General features: G+C 34.6%; 1 protein-coding gene across 13 annotated transcripts in view; it reads right to left on the minus strand.

The window, feature by feature from the left end:
* Positions 1 to 26,797, minus strand: part of ANKS1B (ankyrin repeat and sterile alpha motif domain containing 1B) — a 1,131,483-nt gene that overhangs the window by 892,671 nt on the left and 212,015 nt on the right. For all 13 annotated transcript variants that reach the window (XM_082349568.1, XM_082349580.1, XM_082349581.1 and 10 more), the window contains exons 6-8: positions 24,823 to 24,924; positions 20,779 to 20,892; positions 19,647 to 19,813 (exon numbers count right to left, since the gene is read on the minus strand). In XM_082349568.1, coding sequence (XP_082205694.1) covers positions 19,647 to 19,813; positions 20,779 to 20,892; positions 24,823 to 24,924 — 383 coding nt within the window. The remainder of the gene's footprint in view (positions 1 to 19,646; positions 19,814 to 20,778; positions 20,893 to 24,822; positions 24,925 to 26,797) is intronic.

Raw genomic sequence — 26,797 nt, forward strand, 5'->3', positions numbered from 1 at the left:
ATCTCAAAAGTAACAAAATACTTCAAGAAAACTACCAGAAAATAAATATAGAATAACTTTAAGAAGTAAAAATGGTCCCACCAGCATAGCCCTCATTTGGTAAGAATGAATGTTTAGTTATTCAGAACAAACAGATAAAAACAAAAGAAAACCACCCTTAGACAAGATTTTGAAGTATAAGTTTTCTCAATTTCCAGTCAAGCATTTGTGATCACTTTTCTAACATTTATCTATCCACCCATCCATCCATCTAGTCATTCATTCTTTTGTCCATTGGTTCAATAAATATATATTGGTCTCGTTTTATGTGGCAGGCATAGTGTTAGAATCTGAGGATATGCCCTCGAGGAGTTCATAGTCTATTATTTTCAAAAATAAGAAACCAAAAAATGTATAATTACTTACTATAATTAAAATCACAATAAGTACTCTTAAAGAGCAGTAGGACTCTGGACTATACGAAGCCTTTGGAGGAGAACCTATTCCAGACCAAGGAGAGGGTTCAAGGATGGGCTAAGATTGGAAGGAGGTCACATTAGAGTCAAGTTCTGATGGATGATGAGAATTAAAAATGGCAAAATTGGTGTGGGATGGAGGAGAGTGTAAGAACTTCAGGCATGTAAAGACAGGTAAAAGAGAGTATGGAAAACTCATACAGGTACTGGTTAGTGGGGAATGTAATGAGCGATGAGAACACAGAACTATACAGGAGTCAATACATGACATGCCCTTATTTCCTTACTCCATTATGAAGTGGTCATTGTCATTCCACATTTTAATGTCCCTCCCACACTGTATTCAAACAGGACAGAATTACCTTTTCATTTTCACAGCTATTTCTTTCTTTCAACACACTTTTTAAATTGAATAGCTACAATGTATCAGGCAACATACTAGATTCTGGGGATATAAGAATAAATAGTACCTCTCCCCCATTTTCCACAACACTTTATACTATCATTTACTGGATTGTTTGGCAAAATATTTTATCACCCTGTATTTCTATTATTTGGTAATATATATGCTTTCTCTGCCAAACTCCAAGCTCCTGAGAACAAAAAAAAAAACAAAACAATAAATTGCCTTATTCACTTTTTATCCACCCTAAAACAGTAGCTGGTACACAGTAAAGGTACAATGAATATTTATTCATATTTATTGGATGAACTGAAGCAATTCAGAAAAATGGATCAGCTTTAAAACAAAAGGCTATCTTTTTTTTAAAGTAGACTTTATTTTTTAGAGCATTTTTTAGGTTCACAGTAAAACTGAGGACAAGGTACAGAGAGTTCCAAAATGCTATCATTTTAGGTTTTTCAGTGTAGAATGAGGCTTTTTACGAATATAAAATATCATACTGTGTCTTTTCTATTTTGTAGAATACTTACATTAATTTATTGGTAAGTAATAATATTTTCTTAATGTAGAGCCCTTTCACAATATACCTTTATACATAATTTATAATTTTTTATATTGGAACCTTATTAATGTTACTAAAGATATGACTAGAATTCATTGTTTTATCCATACAAAAAATATTTATTGAGCACTTACTATTCACAAGGCCAAAAACTATGTGAATTGCTTACCATTTATACTTTATTGTCATGAACTATAATAATGATTATGTAATAAATAAAATATGTCAAATTAACTTCTCTTTGTCCTTAATTATAAGCCCTAGTCAGATATTGTGGCAAAAGAAAAATTTCACTCAACATCCTATTTCATAAGTAATATACTTTAAAATGAAGACTAATTAGTTGTTAAATTGTGTGATTACATAATATAAAAATTATAAATTTATTTGAAGTTCAGCTTTTTAAAATGTAAGATGTACTTTTCAATTCTGGAATTTCCATTTCATTTTTTAATAGTTCCTATTTCTCTTCTGAGATTCTCCATCTATTCAAAGAAAAAAAATTGGTCTGAGCTGGAGTAACTAAGGAGGTTACTATATAGAGAAAGAAAGACTTGAAATACACCTTGTAAGATGAACAGGATTTAAACAAACAGGAACAACAGAAGAATGAAAGGGAATGAGCAAAGACACCAAGAAAGAAATGCCTGTGATATGTTTAGGTAAATGACACAAGAACAGGGTATATTGGTGGGAGGAGGGAGAATAGAGAGCAATATCATTGGATTAGGAAGAACAGGAGCAGAATGGGAAGATCTTGACATTCTTGAAGTCCAAGAAGAGGAATTTGGCCATCATATAGAAGTCATATAAGTCTCTCATCTACTTCTTGACAAAGGAAGTCATGGAATACACACTCCATTTCAGAAAGGCTTGTCTGGTAGTGTTATATAGGTGTGGGTCAGAATTAAGACAGATTGACTACAAAGGAATAAACATTGGTTCAGTATTTCTATGCGTCCAACACATTGCTAAACACTTTTTATACAATCGCACATATTGTCTTCCTGACAACTCGTAAGGTAGGAAATACCATGCTCATTTTATAGAAGAGGAAACTGAAGCTCAGAGAAAGTGAACAACTAACCCAGGCATATAGCTAGTAAACAGAAACCTCAGGATATAAATCCTATACTATACAACTCCAAAATATATGCTCTTTCCACTACACAGATGACCAGCTCAGAAACTATATAATCCAAATGTAGAGAGCCGAGGGTCTACAGTAGAGTTAATTTATTTCATTCAATAAATATTTATCATGTATCTATCATGTGCCAAATATCATTTTAAACACTGGCATGACAGTAGTCAACATCAATAAAAAGTAAAAAACAATAAACTCTGCCCACAGTGAAGCTAATATTTTAATCAAGGAAGCCAAACAATAAGCACAATAAATAAGTAAATGTATGGTATGTTAGATAATGATAAGTGATATGGAGAAAAATAAAGTGGAAGTGGGGATAGGAATTGTCAGGGTGGGTAATTTTGAATATGGTGATCAGGCAAAGCTACACTGAGAAATTGATGCTTGATAAAAACCTGAGAGAGTAAACGATAAAAATACCTGGGAAAGAGAGCTCCAGAGAGAAAGAACAGCATATGTAAAAGTTTTGAGGCAGGAGGGTACCTGGTGTTTCACAGGAATGACAATGAACCAAGTATGGCTGAAACAGTGTGAGTGAGGGACAGAGTAGTGGAAAATGAGGCATGAGACGTAAGGATGGGGCAAGGGCAGGTATGCAGGTCATGCAGCACCTGCTGAACCAGTGTAAGGACTTTGTCTTTTCCTCAGGGCAAGATGAGAAACCGCAAGAAGGTTTTGAGTAGAAAAGTGACATGATATAACTTACATTCAAAAGGACTTCTTTGGTAACTCTTTTGTGAATACACTGTGTGGGGGTCAATGGTGGTAACAGGAACACAAGTTTGGAAGCCTCTCAAATAATCCAGGCAAAGGATGATAGTGTCTTAGACCAGAATGGCAGTAGTGGAGCTGGTAAAAAAGAAGTGGTTGGATCCTGGACATATTTTGAAGGAAGAGCTGGTAGGATTTGAAGACCAACTGTCTATGGGGCATAAGAAAATAATAGTAAAGGGGCACTCCAAAGTTTTTGGAGAGCAAAAGTTGGATGAACAGAGCTGCTATTTATTGAAATGGGAAAACTAAGGGACCAGCAGGTTTGAGGGGGAAATGCGAAACTTCATTTTTATTCCTGTTAAACACAAGAGTCTGGAGTCCAGAAGGGCATTCAAGCTGTAGCTATAAATGTGGGCTGTTCTGGTCCATAGTAGGTATTTAAAGCTGTGAGAGTGTTCAGCATGCTTAGCCAAGAAATTCTGTACAGATAAAGAAGAGAAGTCTCCAGGGACTGAGCCCTGGGAACTTAGTCAGGGATATGAGGAGGAACCAGCAAAGGAAACTGAAAAGGAATAGCCAATTTAATTGGAAGAAAACCAGGAGAATGTGATGTCTAGGAAGTCAAGCAAAGAAAGCGTGCATATGAAAGAGGAGGGCATGATCAACACTGTCAAATGCTCCTCAAAGATCATGTAAGAAAAAGATTAAGAAATGTCTATTGGAATTAGCAATTGGAAGTCACTGGACACCTTGACAAGCAGTTCTGGCACCTGATGAAGAAGAAAGCCTGATAGGACTGGTTTTAATAGAAAATGGAGTAGAGACATTGGAAACAACAAGAGACAATTCTTCCAGAGTTTTTATCATAAAATATAAAATGAATAAAGAAATGAGGCAGTTCCTGGAAGGTGAAGTGGGGTCAAGCAAAGACGATGAGACTAAACAAAGGGGAACTCTCTAATAGACCAGGAGAATGAAAGAAATGGGAAAGAACTAAACATAATACCAAAGCTTTTGTCCTGGAATAATGAAATAACTGTTCTATTACTGAAAGAAAGATGGAAAATGGGAACAGGTACAGATTTGAGTGGGAAGATAATTAATTTACATTTTGACAGGTTGGGTTTGAAAAGACAGTGGGGGACCTCCCTGGCGGTCCAGTGGTTAAGACTCCACGCTCCCAATGCAGGGGGCGCGGGTTCCATCCCTGGTCGGGGAACTAAGATGCCACATGCTGCGTTGCGCGGCCAGAAAAAAAAAACAAAAAGACAGTGGGATGTTTGTAGAAAGAGGTCTTTCTGGCAATTGTAATACAGAACTGGACAGCAGTGAGGAGGTGAGGATAGAATTGCAGATTTGGAAATAAATAACACTGAGTTGCTATCTGAACACAAAGAGCTGTTTCCTCTCCATGGAAGAGAATGCTCAATAAAGAACAGAAAAGGACTTCCCTGGCGGTCCAGTGGTTAGGACTCTGTGCTTTCATGGAGTGGACCTGGGTTCGATCCCTGGTCAGGGAACTAAGATACTGCAAGCCCCGTGGCGCGGTGTGGGGGGGGAAAGAAAGCCAAGGGACTGTGAGAAGGAGGAGCCAGGAAAGGAAAACACAAACAACAAGGACAGTGGTTGGCTAGTTCAGCAGTCCCCAACCTTTTTGGCAACAGGGACCAGTTTCTTGGAAGACAATTTTTCCACGGGGGGTGCGGAGAGGAGAATGGTTCAGGTGGTAATGTGAACAATGGGGGGATGGTTCAGGCGGTAATGCCAGCAATGGGGAACAATGGGGAGCAGCAGATGAAGCTTCGCTTGCTGGCCCGCTGCTCACCTCCTGCTGTGTGGCCCAGTTCCTAACTGTTAAGCATATCATTAAATGTATTATTCTATAATATCATACAGACATCTGATATTAAAAAAATAGAATTAGCAGTGAATTTACAGGAAGCAGAAACTTTCCAACTTTGCTCCCATAAATCAGATCATATCACTTCCCCGCTTAAAAACTTTTTATTAAAAAAAACAAAATCAGACCACTTTCCATGACCTACAAGGCCCTGTCTAATCTGGCTTTCCAATCCCATTCCATTCTATTCTCTACATAGTTCAGTATACTCTGCTTTACCCCATTGCCCTCCTTTCTGGTACTTAAACATATTAAGCTCTTTCCCACCTCAGGAAAGAGTATTTAATTTTATTCCACATTTTCTTTCCTTGGTACTTTATATGACAGGATTCTTCTCTTCCTTCAGATTACAGTTTATACATCACTCCTCAGAGAGGTCTCCTCTAGCCACTGTATATAAACAACCACACCACCCCCTAATTACTCTATCTCATCATGGTGTGTGAGTCAGAATATATTGGTTAAGTAAATATGCCTCCAGCTTTACGAATAATCAAAGTACCTCTTAAAATTAGGTTACAGATAAGAAAAGAATTTTGAAGTACGCCTTCTCATATCTGATCTATGAATACAGAATTTAATGCTTTGCACTGTGACATTACTATGTCTAGAAAAGATCAGATTCTTCAGTGTTTATGGCTACATTCTCAAAACCATAAAATGTCACTTGTTCTAAAGGATAGGATAAAATTAGAGAACTCTTAAATCAAAGGGCAGAGATACAAGTCCTTATTGATAATAATATGATCTCTCTTCTCCTCTTCTACTCTCCCTCTTCACAGGCACACACACACACACACACACACTTTTCTCGTGTATTATGGTTATGTATTCTATTGGAAGAAGGATGACACCAGTAGAAGGAGAATTAATAAGTTATTGTGAACATGAAACACATTCAATCTCTGTGAACATCTCTCTTCCTGAGGCCTTATCTGGCACTTTGCTTAACTCCCATGAAGGATGCTTTGGGCCAATACAATCTTTGAAGATTATGTGGGTGAAATGACCTCATCTTAATTTATGTTGCCCAGAACCTTGTGGGTTATAGTTATGAGGGAATGAAATGAGTTCTGATTAGATATAATAGAATGGACGAAAAGGAAGACGTTGATAAAATCAAATTTTAAAAGAGTAGTTGAATATCCAGAAAAAATTTATTGAGCCCTTACTCTATGCTAGGAATGATAACAAGCACTTGAAATAGACAGGTTTAGTTTATTCCTACAGAGTTTTACATAAATAAGGAGGGGGGTCAGGGAGAAGCAGGCCAAAGTTGGGTTATAACAGAGAAGATAGAATTTTAAGGACAAGTGAGCAGCAGTGAGTATAGTCTATGAATTTGAAGAACTGAAAATGAAAGGATGATAATATATTCTTTTGAATACCACTTTATACTTTATATGGGACTTTAACACCAGTTTTATTTAATTTCAAGAATAAAATATTATTAAAAGTTAAGTTACATAGAATGAAAGATAAAAATCATACGATCATCTCAATAGATGCAGAAAAAGCTTTTGACAAAATTCAACATCCTTTCATGATAAAAACACTCAACAAATTAGGTATAGAAAGAACATATCTCAACATAATAAAGGCCATATAAGACAAGCCCACAGCTAACATCATACTCAATGGTGAAAGGTTGAAAGCTTTTCCTCTAAGACTAAGAACAAGACAAGAGGGTGCCTACTCTCACTGCTCCTATTCGACATAGTACTGTAAGTCCTAGCCAGAGCAATCAGGCAAGAAAAAGAAATAAAAGGCATACAAATCAAAAAGGAAAGAGGAAAACGGTCTTTGCAGACAATATGATGTCATATATGGGAAATCCTAAAGACTCCACCTCCATCTGTGGCTCTCAGATTCCAATGGAATCCACCAAAAAACCTAGAACTAATCAATAAATTCAGTTAAGCTGCAGCATACAAAACCAACATATAGAAATCATTTGCATTTCTATACACTAACAACAAAATATCTGAAAAATAAGTAAAGAAAACAATCCAATTCACAAGAGTATCAAAAACAATACAATACTTAGGTATAAATTTAACCAACGAGGTGAAAGATCTATTAATCTTTATGATTAATTGAAAACTACAACACTTAAAAGAAAATGAAGACACAAACATATGGAAATATATTCTGTGTTCATGGATCAGGAGAATCAATATTGCTAAAAGTTCCATATTATCCCAAAGCCATCTATAGATTCGATGCAATACCTATCAAAATTCCAATGGCATTTTTCACAGAAACAAGAAAAGCAAACCTTAAAAGGTAAGTCATTTTGCCTTGATGACCAATCAAATTTGCATTCATAGGAGCAGAAAAAGAAAGTAAAGGCAAATTAGGGTCAGATCATTGGAATCTGAGATCCATAGATACATGTGGGTAAGAAGAAAATGGGTCTGAGTAGTTGACTCAAAGAAATCAACATTTTAAAAATGTTATAGTGCAGTTCACAAACAGCATAAGAATCACCTAGTGAGTTTTATTGTAAGTAATCCACCTCCAGACATTCTGATTCAGTAGGTCGAGGTGAGAAAGACCTTTTGCTGCAGATGAGAAACACTTTGCTGCAGATGAGAAATCTGAAGATCAGGGTAGTATTTATCTAAGGAGTAGAACTGGGATTCAAACACAAGTCTGTCTGAGTTCAAAGCTCCTATTTTCTACACTAAAATGTTACTCCAAGTTACAAATACATGTTATTGAAGAAATTAATATAATTCCTTAAGGTCGGGACTCAGTAAGTTAGTGAAGCTGATGATAATAACTATGACAATAGAGATTCTTTAAATGTTTAGGAAAATGGCACCTTGATAAGTAAAAGCAAGATTATAGGGCAAAAAGAAAATCTTCTTCAAGGCTAGAATAGATTTATTTCAGCAACATAGAATGGATGATTATAGGAAAAGATATAACATATGTCAATGTTTGTCTCATTTATTTTGGGGGCAAGCTATTTCCACTTTTACTAATATACACTTCTCACTGGTTCATTACCTTCATTCATTTTAGGACCTTTCATTCCCCATCAAATTCATTTTCTTGACTACGTCATTCTTTCTCCAAATTAAGACTTTGTTTCTCATTATTAATGATTTGGTAGTATAGACTGGCAGCTATCAACTAAATGGAACTGTTGTGAAACTGCAAGCAACCAAAACATTTAAACTTTAAAAAGCATAGATGGTAGAAATAAAAATTCTGGCAAAAGCAAGTTTAAATAATACCAGACAATTTTAATATTCTAATCCTGAGATTAAAGCAGGCCACACAGTATCTTTTCCATCTACTGTTACTGACTTTGATTGTATCGTAAAGAAATCTAATTCTTCATCTGTTAGAGGCTGAATTGATTCCAATATTCAGTAGTCATGTCCCAAATGGCCCCATGATAAAATATGTTAGAAGCATGAGCAATTTCAGTAACTTTTTCTTGGTTACTAGTCCAATAATCCATTAGTATTAATTTGCTCTTCAAGGTGAAAAACATTTCCCTGAACACGAAGATAAGTGATTATCGCCACTGACATGTCTCTTTAAGCTCAGGCTCTAGACTGATTTCCTTTGGCATTAGGAAGCAAAATGGGATTCCTTTATAATGGCAGGCTGTCCAAGGCCTTTACTCCAAAAGAGAATCAAGAACTCTCAAATGCGCACCATGAAACAGAATTACAAATCAGGTGCGTTATGGCAAATGAACAAGGTAAATATGACACGCGGCTAAGAGTTGTCAAAAATTAACTTCATCATCATCTGGAGAGTAAGATTAGAACAAAGCTGAATTATTATCAAATTTTCAACAAAATATTACAATTAACTCCTGAGTATAAAGTATAGATTCTTCAGGGAAATCATAATAGGTGAGTTCTTCTGTTAGGAAGATTAAATTCAAGTTAGACATTAAAGAGAGATCAGAGAGAATGAAAATATCAAAACAAAAATTGGCTGATGTTGCATCTGCAGAGTAGATAAAATGATCACTTCACAAACTTCATAAAATTCAAATATATAAAAGTTTAATTAGGAAGGGAGTTTGCTGCCTTTGGATACCTTAACAGAATGCTCTTAGTATTAAGATATTTTAGTGTCAAACACATTTTTAAATGTGCACAAAATAATACTATGCATCAGTTGAGCACATCATAATCAGCAAGAATCATTAACAATTGGGGGAAAACGTAGGGTGTAGGCTTAAGCCCATTTTCTTTATGATTAACTGAAAAAACTGCTTCAAAAATAGGCTCTCTCAACTTATACAGAAAGAATAACAGTGATGAATTCAAAAAATGTTTATCACAAAATTGAAGATTTGAAAATTTAATAATATAATTGAGACATATGTTCCCATATTCTTATAGTAGATTTCCTTTTTATATGTTATCAGGAATCAAACATGGTATTTGCAATGTAAGACTTCTTTGTTATCAGTAAAAGAGATGCATTACTACCTAAGAAAGATATGACTTGACCTAAGATGTTTGTGATTTTATGTTGTGAGGAAGTTTATAATATAGTTTAACTGGGTATTTCACTTCATCTTCAAATCAAATGGTGAGGCATTCATTATTTGAAACATCAACCAACAGAGGAAGTTCTTCTGAGATTAAAAAGACTCCTTGTTAGAGCTCTTCCCATAGGTATACAACTAAATTCAGTTATTAAACAGAATTTTGATGTCCATTGCTTATCATATCAATTTAACAAATGTTTATTAAGCATGTGAGTGAGGAACTATGCTATGGATACACACTCAAACACAGAGATAAATATTTCCCTGTCATCAAAGGGCTTCTAAGCAAGGCCAAAAAAGAAGATTTATGCACCAATACTACACAGCAGACTATGAAATCTGCATAATAGATATATAAATAAAATTAATGATATCTGATCCAAATAGTTGGATCTAAATAGGAGGATCAAAAAAGGTTTTGTGAAGGATGGTTTTCAATAAGTAAAAACAATAGGGAAAAGAATTACACATGGATAAAACATGTGAGCATGAGCAAAGATAAGGAAAGACACACACTTGAGAATAATCTATTTGAAAGACACACACTTGAGAATAATCTATTTTACCAAAACATTAAATTTATCTAAGACATTAATGGAAGAAAGCTGGAAATATATGATGAAGCTAGAACATGGAAGGCCTTGAATGCCAGAGTTAAAATTCTGTATTGAATTTGTATAGTGAGGACCAGTGCTAGCTTTGAGGAGAGTAAAATAATCAGAATGGCACTTAAGGCATATTGATTTGGCAAGAGTATCAAGAATAAATTGGGGCAAGTGAAGAGAGAAAACTAGAAGCAGATAGGATAAGAGGCTCCTGCAATAATTCAACTGAAATTGCAAAATGGTGGGGATGATGAAAAGGTAAGAGCAGTCAATGTGGAAGATACTAATGACAGACAGGCTGACCTAATGGTTAGAATCATGACCTTGTAAGATAGCAAACCTAAGTTCAGATAGCAGCTTTACTTTTTGATAGTTCTATGACCCTGGCCAAGTTATTTTACTCTTAATTTCCACATTGAGAATAATAAAACCTACCTCATGGCACTGTTGTGAGGAATAAAGGAGATAATGACTTTAACATGCTTACCACAATGTCTAGAACTTAGTTAAATCTTAGTACTTAATAAATGCTATTTTCAGAGATCATAGCTTGGCAACTGTTTGTTGATTTTTAGCAGCCACATTTCACTGTTGGTTCACATTGCAATTGTGGTCATTTAAACACCCAGAACTTTTTGCATGAACTATTCCCCCAAATTAAACCTCTCCCATCTTATACCACTAAATTTTTAGGAATCTAATTGGGGATTTTATATTAATTCCCATTGAATTCTGTGTTTTTACTTTGAGCCAAGAATCTGTTTATTGAGATAATTTTTCATGTAAGATCAATTATTTGCCATGTTTGCTATTCCTCCCTAACATGTGCAGACCTGACTATAATAGATGATTGGTTTTTTCAAAGTAAAATACTGACTATGACTAATCCAAGAACTGAATATTTGTTTAGCATTTCACTAGAGAAATCCCCTCTATGTTGACACTGAGAGATTATTAGAAAGTCTAGACAAAGCTGGACAAAGTCTATGAAACATAAAAATCAAGATGGCATGTTTTTAACAACACAAAAGAAAATAGCTCTTTTTCTGTGACCGACAGAAAACCATATTAAACTTTTTTTTTTTTAGTAATGAGTAAACTAAGGCTTGAAAAGATCAAGTATCTTCCAAAGGTCACTCTGCTAGTAAGTGGCGGAACAAGAATGCAAACCCAGGTTTATGCTATTAACTGCTAGACTAAGTTACCTCCCTAAAAAAGATGGTTGAAACTCCATGCTGATGGAAAAACACTTGTCCTTGTACTCTGAAATTCACCTCCAAATAATTAAACATGTTTTTCGATGATGATGGTTTATTTACAAGAAGATGTGCACTCACTAGCAGTGTCTGCCTTCTTATGTATTTATTCATTCAATGAACTTTCACTGAGAGACCACTACATTTGAGGCATTGTGCTAGGCAGGATGTGATTACAGAGGTCAATCAAATACAGATCATGCCATCAAGGAATCTATAAGAAGTAATATTTAAAAATGTATAAACTTACAAGACAAAATAGAACAAAGAGATGTGACATGAAAGGTAAAAGCAATTGTGTCTGAAATTCAGAAGAATGTCTCTTTTATACTAGTAGCCATTTATCTAAAGGATCTTCTTAGAGTCACTATAGGTACAAATTTTCTTCCTAGGGTAAAAATAGAGACAAAAATCTTACCATTCTGATTCTGGATTTTTCCTTGCGTGTACATATAGTACATATATATGGTTAATGGTATCAGTTTCAAAATACAAATATAGGTCAACAGAATCTATGCATTTCCTAAATCCTGGAGAATCTGTTAGGACAAACCAAACCTGGGCTTAATACACAGCAGCCTTGAGTCATCACTTCCAAAAAATTTGTTCAACTATGTAAGACATGAATTATTAAAGTTACAAATACCCTTCTGAATATTATATTCCCAATAAAATAATAGTTACCACTGCTTAAGATTTAGCTCCACTATTTAAAAAATTCATATATGCTACAGAATCACTTACAATCTTGTAAGAACACTCTATATAGAAAATTCATTTCCCAAAGTACTCTGACAGGAACTGGATGAGATAGCCACTAAAGTCTCTCACAATTCTGAAATTTCTGCATTCCTGATATTAAGCTCTAGAATTGTGTTAAAATATGTTTGAAAGTTAACTTTGTATCAGAAACACCATTTGAATTTTAGGCAGCCTAATTTGAGTCTACTTTAAGACTTGAAAATTTTGGCACCAAATTAACTATATTTTCCTATAGACACCCCTCCCCACCACGAGAGTGCTCTCATGCAATTTATAGAAGCTTGGCATAAAAACTGAGAAGTTGAACCTGAAATCTTAAAATGCTAAATATCTCATACTTCAGAAAGCTTACACATAATTAAGGACTTTACATTGGACTGAAAGTGAAATAACATAAAAGAGATAAGTGAGAAGAGTTAAATAGCTCAAAACTTGCCAACACAACCCCTTTCAAACAATAACACTTAGATGCTGCTTGTGTCTAGGTTTGCCCTCAGAAGAAAAATAATGCATTTCATCCCTGATGCTTCTTATTTATCTCTTAGAGACATAGGCTGATGAGCCAATAATGCCTTTTAAATTTTATATCTTAAAACAATGTTTTCCTGAAACCTAAATTCTGAAATTTGCTCTAATGATCTTATGAATGCTATCATCAAATTTCTCTAAGGCATGGTGTGTTCACATTTAAGAGTTGTGTATGTTGTTTACAAACATGGAGGGAAAGCTGCAAATATGACTTGGAAAAACAAATGAAGAGAATAGAAAATTTTTTTCAGATAATTTTATATTCTCTCAAAAACCTAAATTTCAGGGGTTGATAAAGAATGTGAAGATATTTATATTTCTTCAAAATTTACATTCTAGATTATATAATGTCTTAATTCAACTTAGAAAATGATTCCATATGCATATTATAAAAGAATTTAAAACAGACTGACTTTTGAATTAAAATTTATGCAAAATAAAATGTAATTTTAACTTGAGATGCCCTTCACATTAAATGTAAAACCTTCTATCAAATAGATACAATCATAATAAGAATTTAATTTCTAATTCACTTATTTTAGTAAAATTATTCAAACTACCACCTTAAGGCTAATATTTTAATAAAACCAAAACCTCCAATTCAAAAATAAAAGCTCTTACATAAGACGGCTGAATTTGTATTTTAAATTACTGAATTAGAGCGCCCTCTATCGGAAGAAAAAAGCAATAAAAGCTAAACTGAGGAAGAATAGTTAAAATACTCACAAAATTCAAGCCAAATAATTAATATGAAAAATACATTTATTAATAACATAAATGCTACAAAACATATTTTCCTTACATTTTGATTTCTTTTAAATTTTTGAATTATTTTTCATATTACAATGAATAAGTTGAATGTTTCATATAATCTAAAATTAAATTTTAAATGAACCCAAATGCCCATCCTCAGCCAATAATGTGCATAATAAACAAAACTGTTTTCCACATTTAATATTGCATTATAATATAGAAATAATTGTAATTTAGGACTATGGCTGGACTATACTTTGAATTTTCCTTAATGATAAACTAAAAACCTCCCTAATTCAAGAGAGCTCTTACACTGGAGAGTATGGGAATTAGGCTGGGCACCAGAAGATCTATCAGATTTATTTAGATCTAAAATTCTATAATCCTGTGGTGTTATGAAGACCTCAGTTCAGACGCATCATCTGAGGCCTGAATTACCTCAGTAAGGTCCCAGCAGATTTTTGGTCCTCTAGGCCAATAATGTGCATGTTAGAATAAGCTTTTTAAAAGAACAATGCTCAAAGAATCAACACTGTGAAAATGACTATACTACCCAAATCAATCTACAGATTCAAAGCAATCCCTATCAAACTACGAATGACATTTTTCACAGAACTCAAACAAAAAAAGCCATAATTTGTATGGAAACACAAAAGACCCCGAATAGTGAAAGCAATCTTGGGAAAGGGAAACGGAGCTGGAGGAATCAGGCTCCTGGACTTCAGACTATACTACAAAGCTACAGTAATCAAGACAGTATGGTACTGGCCCAAAAACAGAAATATAGATCAATGGAACAGGATAGAAAGCCCAGAGATAAACCCACGCACCTATGGTCACCTTATTTTTGATAAAGGAGGCAAGAATATACAATGGAGAAAAGACAGCCTCTTCAATAAGTGGTGCTGGGAAAACTGGACAGCTACATGTAAAAGAATGAAATTAGAACACTCCCTAACACCATACACAAAAATAAACTCAAAATGGATTAAAGACCTAACTGTAAGGTCAGACACTATAAAACTCTTAGAGGAAAACATAGGCAGAATGGACATATATACACTACCAAATGTAAAATAGATAGCTAGTGGGAAGCAGCCGCATAGCACAGGGAGATCAGCTTGGTGCTTTGTGACCACCTAGAGGGGTGGGATAGGGAGGGTGGGAGGGAGGGAGATGCAAGAGGGAAGAGGTATGGGGACATATGTATATATATATAACTGATTCACTTTGTTATAAAGCAGAAACTAACACATCATGGTAAAGCAATTATACTCCAATAAAGATGTTAAAAAAAAACAAAAAAAAACATAGGCAGAACACTCTATGACATAAATTACAGCAAGATCCTTTTTGACCCACCTCCTAGATAAATGGAAATAAAAAAAAAAATAAACAGATGGGACCTAATGAAACTTAAAAGCTTTTGCACAGCAAAGGAAACCATAAATAAGACGAAAAGACAACCCTCAGAATGGCAGAAAATATTTACAAACCAAGCAACTGACAAAGTATTAATCTCCAAAATATACAAGCAGCTCATGCAGCTCAGTATCAAAAAAACAAACAACCCAATCCAAAAAATGGGCAGAAGATCTAAATAGACATTTCTCCAAAGAAGATATACAGATTGCCAACAAACACAGGAAAGAATGCTCAACATCACTAATCATTAGAGAAATGCAAATCAAAACTACAATGAGGTATCACCTCACATCAGTCAGAATGGCCATCATCAAAAAATCTACAAATAATAAATGCTGGAGAGGGTGTGAAGAAAAGGGAACCCTCTTGCACTGTTGGTAGGAATGTAAATTGATACGGCCACTATGGAGAACAGTATAGAGGTTCCTTAAAAAACTAAAAATAGAACTATCATATGACCCAGCAATCCCACTACTGGGCATATACCCTGAAAAAACCATAATTCAAAGGGTCATGTACCACAATATTCACTGCAGCACTATTTACAATAGCCAGGACATGGAAGCAACCTAAGTGTCCATCGACAGATGAATGGATAAAGATGTGGCACATATATACAATGGAATATTACTCAGCCATAAAAAGAAACGAAATTGAGTTATTTGTAGTGAGATGGATGGACCTAGAGTCTGTCATACAGAGTGAAGTAAGTCAGAAAGAGAAAAACAAATACCGTATGCTAACACATATATATGGAATCGAAAAAAAAAAAATAAGGTTCTGAAGAACATAGGGGCAGGACAGGAGTAAAGACACAGACGTAGAGAATTCACTTGAGGACATGGGGGGGGAAGGGTAAGCTGGGACGAAGTGAGAGAGTGGCATGGACATATATACACTGTCAAATGTAAAATAGATAGCTAGTGGGAAGCAGCCGCATAGCACAGGGAGACCAGCTCGGTGCTTTGTGACCACCTAGAGGGGTGGGATAGGGAGGGTGGGAGGGAGACGCAAGAGGGAGGGGATATGGGGATATATGTATACGTATAGCTGATTCACTTTGTTATACAGCAGAAACTGACACAACAATGTAAAGCAATTACACTCCAATAAAGATGCTAAAAAAAAAAAGAACAGTGCTCAGAGTCAGCCAATACTATTCTGATTTAGTTGGTCTGCCATGATACCTGAGGGTGTCAGTATTTTCTGAAGCCTTCCCAGATAAGTCTAATGTATGACCATTGCTGAGATTCACTGTTTGAGTCCCTCTGCAGAACATCTGACATATAGTTACCACTTTTATCTTTTAAAAATGTCACCTTCATGAAAGAACCCCCATACTCAAAAGTTATTCTCCTCAGCATCAATATTAAACTTCTGAATAGCTCCCCAAATCTAATTATTTGTCCCTGTTCTCTAAGTAAATAGTTGAGTGGTAAGGGGTATGGCTCCAAGCCCCAGACTGCCTTTGTTCAGATCCTGGCCCTGGTACTTACCGTGTAAACTTGGGAAAGTCATACAAGTTCTCTGTGCCTCCGTTTTCTTATCTGTAAAATGGGAGGAATAATACTACCTATATCATAGGGTTAGTGTGAGGATTAAATCAGTTAATATAAATAAAGTGTTCTGTCAGTGTTAAATATTATCGTTACTTATCCAGCTTTACTCCCCACTATTCAAAACAAATTCTTATGGTAAATCATCCTCATGTTAAATGCTAGGCCTCACCTCTGTGCTTTTACACATCCTATTTCTGCAGGCTAGAATCCTCTCCCATTCATTCATTCATTCATTCCAATAAAAGTGCAAAGAATGTCTCCCCTTCCTCCAGATCCCAGTTTAATTTCTCCCTACCTCCATGAAGACTTCAATGAATACCTATAAATCACTAACCTCTCCCTTTAAAAAAACATTCCTTTGGCCACAGGGTAGTTTATTATAAGAAATGTAGCTGGGAAGTAATGACATTGGCTCTGAGTTTGAATCCTAGATCTGCCAATTGCCAGCTGAGTCATTTTCCAAATCTGTAACTCCATTGTTAGGATTACTGTGTGGATTAGGTGGCATAAATCATATAAAGCATTAGAACAGCAAATAGCAAGCACCTAATAAATGTCAGCTCTTATAATATATATTTGTTGTTTATATGTTAGTCTTGTCTGCACACTGCGATTGAAGGCTTCTTGGGGTAGAAATTTTGAACTCCCTGAAGTCAGAAACTGCATCTCATTATTGCTATTATAAATTCTATAGCTCACAACGTGGTAATGACCATCTATATCAGGTGATCTGTAAGTACTCAATTAAATTTTTTGCATAACTTGAGAGTATAATTCATTTTAAAAACTTGGAAAAACACTTTTGATAAATGGAAACAGATATTCAACAAAACAAGAATGAACCCAAATAAAACACAGGCTGTAGAGAAGGTTCTAAGAAATTGCATTGCTTTTTAAACATTCAATAACAAGTTTTTATCGGATTCAACTTCTGAAAGGCCACTTCCAATAAAGCCTTTTATGTGTCTAAAATCCTTTAGATTTTTCTCATTTCCTAAAAAATAAATACCAAAATTCTCACCCTGACATTCAAAATCATCCATGGACTGACCTTGACCTATCTTCTAATCTTATCTCCCATTGTCCCCCTTTATAAACTTTATTATTCCAGATAAATAGAACTGCTTGCTCTTACTCATATGTACCCTCTGCTTTTCTGCCTCATGTAACCTTTAATACTTTGTATGACAATATTTTCAAAGAACTCAATATAAAGTTTGTCACAGGAACAAACAGTGATTGCTTGTATGGAAGTACAACCTTGAATTTTGAACTTAACTTCAACTTATGAGCATTCATTTCTCCCTTACTACTATCACAATAACACTCTTTGACTTACAAAAAATATTGGCCATCATTTCCCCAAATTATGTCACCCTCTCAATGACAAAAGCCCCTGCCATCACCACCCAAAAGCTGTAAGTTTGAATTACGTTCTCCAAGCAGATCATGTAGAGCCCAAAGTGCACAAGATACCAATTGAATAAAAGACAAAAAATTAGATCTTCTATTTTACACTTATTCTTTATCCTCTTCATTTGAATTTCTCTTGTAGTATATGCCCCATAATTTATAGCATATATTCTTAGAATAAGTGTGTGTATGTATGTGTACATATATATATATAAAATTATAAATACATTTGGGATGTTTGCTCAAAATTTGTTTACTACTGGTACCTACAACAAGAAAAGTTTAGAAACCACTGGTCTAGAAAATTAGGGCTTTCAGAAAATCTGTGGGTTAAGAAGTAGAGGGCCCGAAGCAGCCACTTAGTGGACCTGAACACCATGTACTGTTTATGTAGGATAAATACGTTTTAATTTCTAACCAACTTTCAAGGAAATGTTGAAATGTAACTGGTTTGTAATTGGAGTTAGCATAGACCTGTTTTAGATTTATTTAAAACAAGGAGTTTTGTCCTAACATTAAAATTACTACAGTAAATATTTCATCAATATAAAAATTTCATTTGGTAAAACCTACAAGTATTTACTTCAGTATATATATAATTAATCAAAATTATTCAAAAGAGCTTTTATTGGAGCCAATAATATGATGTTTTCAAAAGACAGGGCAGCAAAGGAAAAAAAGAAAAAACAGGCCTAGAAGGTAAGACTGGCCATGGACCTAGACAAGCAAATACTATCCTGGGAAACTGTCACTGTTCACATTAAGTAACTAAATGAAGTAAATGTTCTCATAACAGTCACTATACTTAGCAATTTTTTTTTTAGCTTTCATAAATAAAATGACATACTTAACACAATCCACTCTATTATGGGCTTTTGAAGAAAGTGTAATATTTCTATAACAAAATAAGTTCTAAAAGTGAGAAAAGGTTTCATATCATAATAATGCATTTCCTTTAATACCAGTGCATCCTATAAATCCTTCCTCTATAGGATAAAAGACAGGTAAACAAATCTTGACTTTAATCTGATTGATTCTCTATAGTTTTTCTTGCTATTGTGTTAACATAAAAATCCAAATAAGCAAGAATCTCTAACACATGATTTAAATTCTGAGCTTATAGGTTGCATGCAAATCCATTTGGATTTGCATAAGATTATAGAAATATGCAGGTCAAACTTTCCACAACGTCTCTCACCTATTATGACTTACAGAGTGGCTGGGGAAGTATATACGCATGGCTCAGCTTTGTCTTTCTTCTTCAAGATGGGGTTAGACTCAGATCATAGAGAAAACAGGGAAAAAAGACAAAAGGAAGGTTTTCTTTTTTCTTTGGAAACCAATATCATTATGCCCAATAAAACTAAAAGAACATAAAGAAACTATGAATTCATGTGTTAAGAGGGTCTAACAGTGAGATCATCAAAATCCATAAGCGATTTATCAAAGCATTTCTTCCCTACACATGCAGTGAGAATGAAACACCAATGAATATCAGGGCAAGAGCAACAGGAAGCTTGACATTTGACACTGGATAAATCTGAAGATAGGATAACGCATAAATCCTATGCCTCTCAGGTACACAACAAACTGGCAAAGACAGACGCATTGTCTTCTTTCCCCCCTTACTTACGACACTCTGGCTTCCATTTTTCCCAAGTTCTTCCTCTGAAATCTTGCTCAAATTATCTAAGTAGTGGTCTGATATTGTGTGGCACAAATCTTCAAAAGAATAATCCTTTTCTTGACAGAGCTTTATTTCATCCAAGAGTTTCGATAATTCTCCAGTCACAGTTTCACCTGTAAGAAGACAGTAAATTTTTCAAAAGTTTCAAGAAAGAATACTGCTAAAACTTGATGTTAAACAATAAAAATATAACTAGTATGGTGCTAGAACTCAAAATATGGCAAACAAGATTAAGTTGTCAGAAAATTTGTTTTACTGAAAGCAAGCTCTAAATCATAACTAGTACAATAATGTTAAAAGACAAAGAGAAATTCCAGTTTTGCCTATTTTTATTCTTTCTCAAAATGGAAATAAGTATTGAAGGTTTACATATATGTAATACATAAAAGCATCTGGAATTACAATTCCTAAGGCTTCATTTACTATAGCATTTAATCTTCAATAGTCTTTTATGGGCATTATACTTCACTGACAGAATTCATTCAACAGTTCATTAACAAATTTGAAATGGTGCTGGGACCTACTTCCTAGGTTCAATAAAAAGAAATAGAACGTATTTAAACAAATAATTATGTAAGTAATTAATAAATTATGATATAAAGGGACAACAGAAGGAACAGATATATAATCTGCATCAACTGTCAACATGACAATTTTGTAGGCTGCATGCAAATATTCATTTTTTTCTAATTATTCTCAGAAAGGAACTTCATCCCAATAATTCATTCTGAAAAAAACCTAGCAGTTACAATCCAGATATAAATATTTTTATTCTACATTAAAAACATACCTTAGGAAAAAAAAGTCAACTGTGAAATACCCACTCCATGTAAACTTCATGACAGCAGGGATTGCTATATCCTTTGATCACCACTGTATCTCAGGACCAAGAATAGTGCCTGACAAATAGTAGGAGCTCAATAAATGTTGACCGAATAAATGGATAAAATATAGAGTATAACTTATTAGACCTGACATTTTCACAAGTATGAGCCTTTTTGTACATATAGGACAAAGATAACAGTTTAGTACATAACAGACTAGTATCATTTCAAGGGTTTTACAATTAGCTACTCACTTTTGGTCTTCTGGGAAGGAGACTCAACAGGAGATGATATATGTGTTTCTTGTGTTGTATCTTCCTGTATGTGTGCTTCAAGGACTGTTGATCTTCCCACGTCTTCTAAATATTCTGTGTATATAAGTTTTTGAAATTACATACTTGAATTCATTTATTTTAAAAACTTTAACTTTGTTTTACTTTTGATGGTCATTTTTTCATTTATTTCTTTATATCCTAAGTTTTTAAAGAACTTCAAAAAACCAAACAAACTGAAAGAACTTCATGATGAGCTATTAATTTAAAGCTTTTTAATTAAAACAGAAAAGATATTTTAGAAGAGACTCACGAATACTTTTTCTGAAAACTAAATTTTTGTCACAACCTTTCCTTAACATCCTCAGTTTCCGTAAATATATCCTACTTGAAGGTATAAAACTCTCTGAATGATGCTTTGAATAGACTTCATCCCTAAACAGGGATATCAAATTCAGATGGATATAATGATCAGTCAGGTAACATACATGAATGAAGTGGGATAAGTTTAATTTATGATGGTGTTGTAATCTTGTAAGATAAGCACAATTGCATATTGAACTTTAGTTCAATAAAGAAATAATGTTCTTTCCCATTCTTTTTTTTTATTGACATTTATTTAATTTTTTTTATTTCATTTCATTTGGCCGTGCCGCATAGCATGCAGGCTCCTAGTTCTGTGACCAGGGATCAAACCCAGGCCCTGGCAATGAGAGTGCAGAGTCCCAACAACTGGACTGCCAGGGAATTCCCTATTATTGACATTTTACCTTTTTTTTTTTTTCTGTCCCACACTCAGGCTACCTCTCATTTTTCCAATTCTGATGAGGACATAATAATAATAAAACTTAAATATTGCTTACTATGCACCCAGCAGTGTTCTAAGTATTTAATATAAATTAACTCATTTAATCTTCACAAAACTATGACACAGGCACTAGTACTATCTCAGTTTTGTTTTTGTTTTGTTTTGTTTTTTATATTTATTATTTTTGGCTGTGTTGGGTCTTCGTTTCTGTGCGAGAGCTTTCTCTAGTTGCGGCAAGTGGGGGCCACTCTTCATCGCGGTGCGCGGGCCTCTTCACTATCGCGGCCTCTCTTGTTGCAGAGCACAGGCTCCCGACGCACAGGCTCAGTAGTTGTGGCTCACGGGCCTAGTTGCTCTGCGGCATGTGGGATCTTCCCAGACCAGGGCTTGAACCCGTGTCCCCTGCATTAGCAGGCAGATTCTCAACCACTGCGCCACCAGGGAAGCCCCTATCTCAGTTTTAAAGGTGACAACTAAAGGGGAAGGATTATTAACTTGGCCATGTTCATTCAGCTAATAAGTGGCAAAGCCAGACAGATACAAGAAGCATCTCACTTTTCTCTTAATCATAAAGAAAACAGCATCTGAATGCAGGGATAAATGTCAACTAACATTCAACCTCAATGTAACAAAAAAAAACTGAAAGCCTGCAGAGCCTGGTTAACCAGAGAGGAGATGCCCCATCTAAAGTTCGGCAATGAAGTAAAATGAAAGCCTGCATTTTTTTTGAGAAACCAAAACTCTGGGGAGTTAGCTGAAATCCTAGATTTTTAAATGCTGAAAGCTAATTCAATTTTTACAGAAACACAGTGTGAGCCAAAAGTATGTGATCTAAACAAAACATATCTGCTACCCGCCAAAAGGCATTCAGCCCACAGTGGATGGTTTACAGCCTCTGGCTAAGGGGTTAAATCAATACTTGCACTTCTTTATTCAGAAGGAACCCCTTCTTCTTGAAATTCACTTAAGAGACTCTGTGCTATCATGCCAACCACTTTGTTTTCATACTATCCAAATAGTTTCTATGTAACAGCAATTCTACTAGGCAAATTCTAATAGGAAAAGAAAGCAACTTATGGGGTTTTATCCTGAAAATTTCTGACCCAGGCAGTAATTTTACCTACTATAAATTGTCTTTACTACAATAACAAACTTTTTCATAAGACTTAAAATGTACCAGTGATTTGGGACTTCCTTGGCGGTGCAGTGGTTAAGAATCTGCCAGCCAATGCAGGGGGCACAGGTTCGAGCCCTGTGGTCCGGGAAGATCTCACATGTTGCGGAGCAACTAAGCCCATGTGCCACAACTACTGAGCCTGTACTCTAGAGCCCGTGAGCCACAACTACTGAGCCCACGAGCCACAATTACTGAAGCCCGAGCACCTAGAGCCCATGATCCGCAAAAAGAGAAGCCACCGCAATGAGAAGCTCGTGCACCACAACGGAAAGTAGCCCCCACTCCCTGCAACTAGAGAAACCCCGCACACAGCAACAAAAACCCAATGCAGCCATAAATTAATTAATTAATTAATTAAAAATAAATAAATAATAAAATAAAATGTACCAGTGATTTGAAAACCAGGAATGCAGAGAATATAATGTGTTCACATTCTAAAATTTGACAATAATTTTAAAAATTCAAAGCTGTCACAAATACTCCATCACAAATTGGCATACCTAATGAATCTTGACCATTTAAGAGAACAGAGAGTTACTCCTATATAATAACATTTTCATCTAAGTTAAACCAATGCAATATGTTAAAAATGTCTGTAATTATGTCATGCCCCCTTTTTAGTGGATGACATTTATTTTGCTTCTCCGAAAAGACATATTATGCACAAGTCTCAGTTTTTTTAAAGTTCAGTTAGAGGCAAAAATCCAATATGAAATACAAAGTGCCTAGAAGGGAAAGACTTTTTAAAATATTGTATATCACTCTTTTATTTTTCAGTTTTCATTCAACTTGATTTTAATTTGATTTAATATGAAGAGCCATACTTGTATTCGCCTCTGATTTATCTCTATATGCGCTTGACTTGCAATTAACTTCTTTATTGACAAGAAAATTGTAGGGGTTTGAACTTCCCTGAGAGGTTTCAGAAGTAAAGAAAGAAAAGAACATAATGGCCTCCTGTAGTGCATCTATTCTCTTCCCCTCTTCGGCCTTTGTTGACTCCTGTATCTATTATGCATGTCTCCTGCTCAACATGGTTTTAAATCACCCATCTCCTTGCAGGACAAAGCTGCTCTTCAGCTTCTCAAATGATATCCAGTGACACCCATCCCACCTCCCTCTATTACATTTACAGCCAATCTGTAACAACTGTAGGGGATAATCCCCACTGAACAGTGCAGGAGCTAAGTGGAAAGGAAAGAACAAACAACTGGATTTTTAAGGGAACATGCTACATATCAGGCCTAATCACCAAGCAGAAACGGAAAGCACTTAAATCTAAATTTTTCATAAAAGTTTTAGATCAAATGGGGAAGTATGTAATCCTACAAATGAAAAAGTAGTACCTACATGGTTGTCAAACCTTCAATAGACCTAGTAATTGCAACTAACTACAAATGTACTTAAAATGACCTTTATCAAAACCAAAGGCTGGCAAGATGGAATTATCTTGTACTACTGGATTCGGTAGGAAATAATCTGTATTCTTTCAACTAAGTACAATTTTGTTGTTGTTAACCCAGCATTTACACATCAGTTCTACCACTTAGAATAGGATATATAAGTTTGAGCAAGTCACTTAGCCTCTTGGAGCTTCAGTTTCCCTCACGTGCAAAAAGAAGAATAACGATATCTCACTTATCTACCTCACAGTTACAGAAAACAGACAAAATAATAGAAAATCCCTGAAAACTCTTAAAGCATTATTCAAGTGTAAGATAATACCTTAGCATCATCACTTTACAGTCCTAATACCTTCAAGTTCATAACTACATATTTATTACTTGTGTTTAATTAAAAACACTTTTTAATATCACATAAGTAAAAAAAATTTTAGCTTTTTAAAAATTACTGAGCAGTTGAAAAACTGAAATAAAACATTAAAAGGTAGTAATTATTATTGAGTTTAAAAGTCTACCAGAAAAAAAAGCAAATAATAAGTTCATTCAAAAGTAAATGTTAAAACCCAAGAGAAAACTAGGACAGTTTTAATTTAATCTTAACTGTAATGCAAACTCATCCATCATTCAATACTCTTTACCTTGTAAGAGACTTGCAATCTGGAGAGATTTCTGAGATGGATGTTCTTTCAGAATGTCTAAGACAGTTCTACCTAAGCTATCTTTTATGTTGGCATCAATTCCTGAAAGAAAAAGAAAAACCCACTAGATGTACACAAGTGGGGTATCATTAGAAGATACAGTCAATACATAACTGCTCTAATTTCAAAAGTATACAGACCAAGCACTTAAGGTGATTTTTTTAAAAATTAAGACACACATACACACACACACACACACACACACACACACACACACGATTTTAGTAAGAAAGAAGGTGGGAGACCACTGATGCCAAAGATTAGGAACATTCTTGATAATGAATTAACTCTTAAAGGGCACTGATCCATTCATTAATATTGTTTTTTCAGATTATAGCTAGGTTATTATAATTGAGATTATAGCTAGTTAACTAAATGGTAGACTATCAAGCTGAAAAATATTACTGATTTAGAATTTAAATTCCTAAAGTATAATGGTCATATGATTTATATATTCTGTATAATATGGTAAAAATAAAAATAATGTACCATGTAAGTAGTATAAGAACAGTCTTAGAATACTTTAGTATTCACAAAAGTTGAAAAAACAGGATTATTTTGAATTATTGTCCAAATACAAAGTCAAATATTTAATATTTATTTAGGCAAGCTTATATTCAATGTCAGCAACACTCATCAAATACCTGGTGAGCAAACTTCTTGAAGTTTATAACTGAAATACCTTTGGCATTATTTTAATTCTGAAATGTTTATTGTAAAGAGTTTTTATTGTAAAGAGTTTAATGTAGCAAACAGCAAATATCTAAGCACAAACAAAGCCAGGTTTCAGGATCTAGCCTCAACAGTTAGTTCATTATAATAAAATTATTAAGTATTTGCTTAAATTTGTATGGCAATGTGTTATTAGCACATATTTAATTGGTTGCCTCATTTATTATATCATTGTGTTACATATCAAAGTTACATATACATGAAATTTTAACTTCACATAAGAACGATCACAATGCAATAGTCTGCCAATACTTTTCATTTAACATTTTTACTGAGGAAAATAAACACATTAAATATAGTTTAAAACACAAAAGACTCAGGTCAATTGTTTACAAGTATAAATTTGTATCCATGCCTTATTTTTTTGAATTTTATTTTATTTATTTTTGTATATAGCAGGTTCTTATTAGTTATCCATTTTATACTTATTAATGTATATATGTCAATCCCAATCTCCCAATTCATCACACCACCACCACACCCACCCCCCACCGCTTCCCCTCCTTGGTGTCCATACGTTTGTTCTCTTTATCTGTGTCTCTATTTTTGCCCTACAAATTGGTTTATCTGTACCATTTTTCTAGGTTCCACATACATGCGTTAATATACGATATTTGTTTTTCTCTTTCTGACTTGCTTCACTCTGTATGACAGTCTCTAGATTCATCCACGTCTCTACAAATGACCCAATTTCGTTCCTTTTTATGGCTGAGTAATATTCCATTGTATATATGTACCACATCTTCTTTATCCATTCGTCTGTCAATGGGCATTTAGGTTGCTTCCATGACCTGGCTATTGTAAATAGTGCAGCAATGAACATTGGGGTGCATGTGTCTTTTTGAATTATGGTTTTCTCTGGGTATATGCCCAGGTGTGGGATTGCTGGGTCATATGGTAATTCTGTTTTTAGTTTTTTAAGGAACCTCCGTACTGTTCTCCATAGTGGCTGTATCAATTTACATTCCCACCAACAGTGCAAAAGTGTTCCCTTTTCTCCACACCCTCTCCATTATCCATGCCTTTTGATCTTAAAAAAATCTGACCTCAGTTCCAATTTTGTTTCAATCATAATATACATATGGAGATAAATAAGCCTACTTTGTTGTTGCTTCAAAGCTTTCCCTCTAAAAGGTTCCCTTTAAATCACTGCAGCTTACAAACAATAGCTACTCAGTTGATG

The sequence above is a fragment of the Balaenoptera borealis genome (genome assembly GCF_965194805.1).
Source record: "Balaenoptera borealis genome assembly, chromosome: 13".
Lineage (NCBI taxonomy): Eukaryota > Metazoa > Chordata > Mammalia > Artiodactyla > Balaenopteridae > Balaenoptera > Balaenoptera borealis.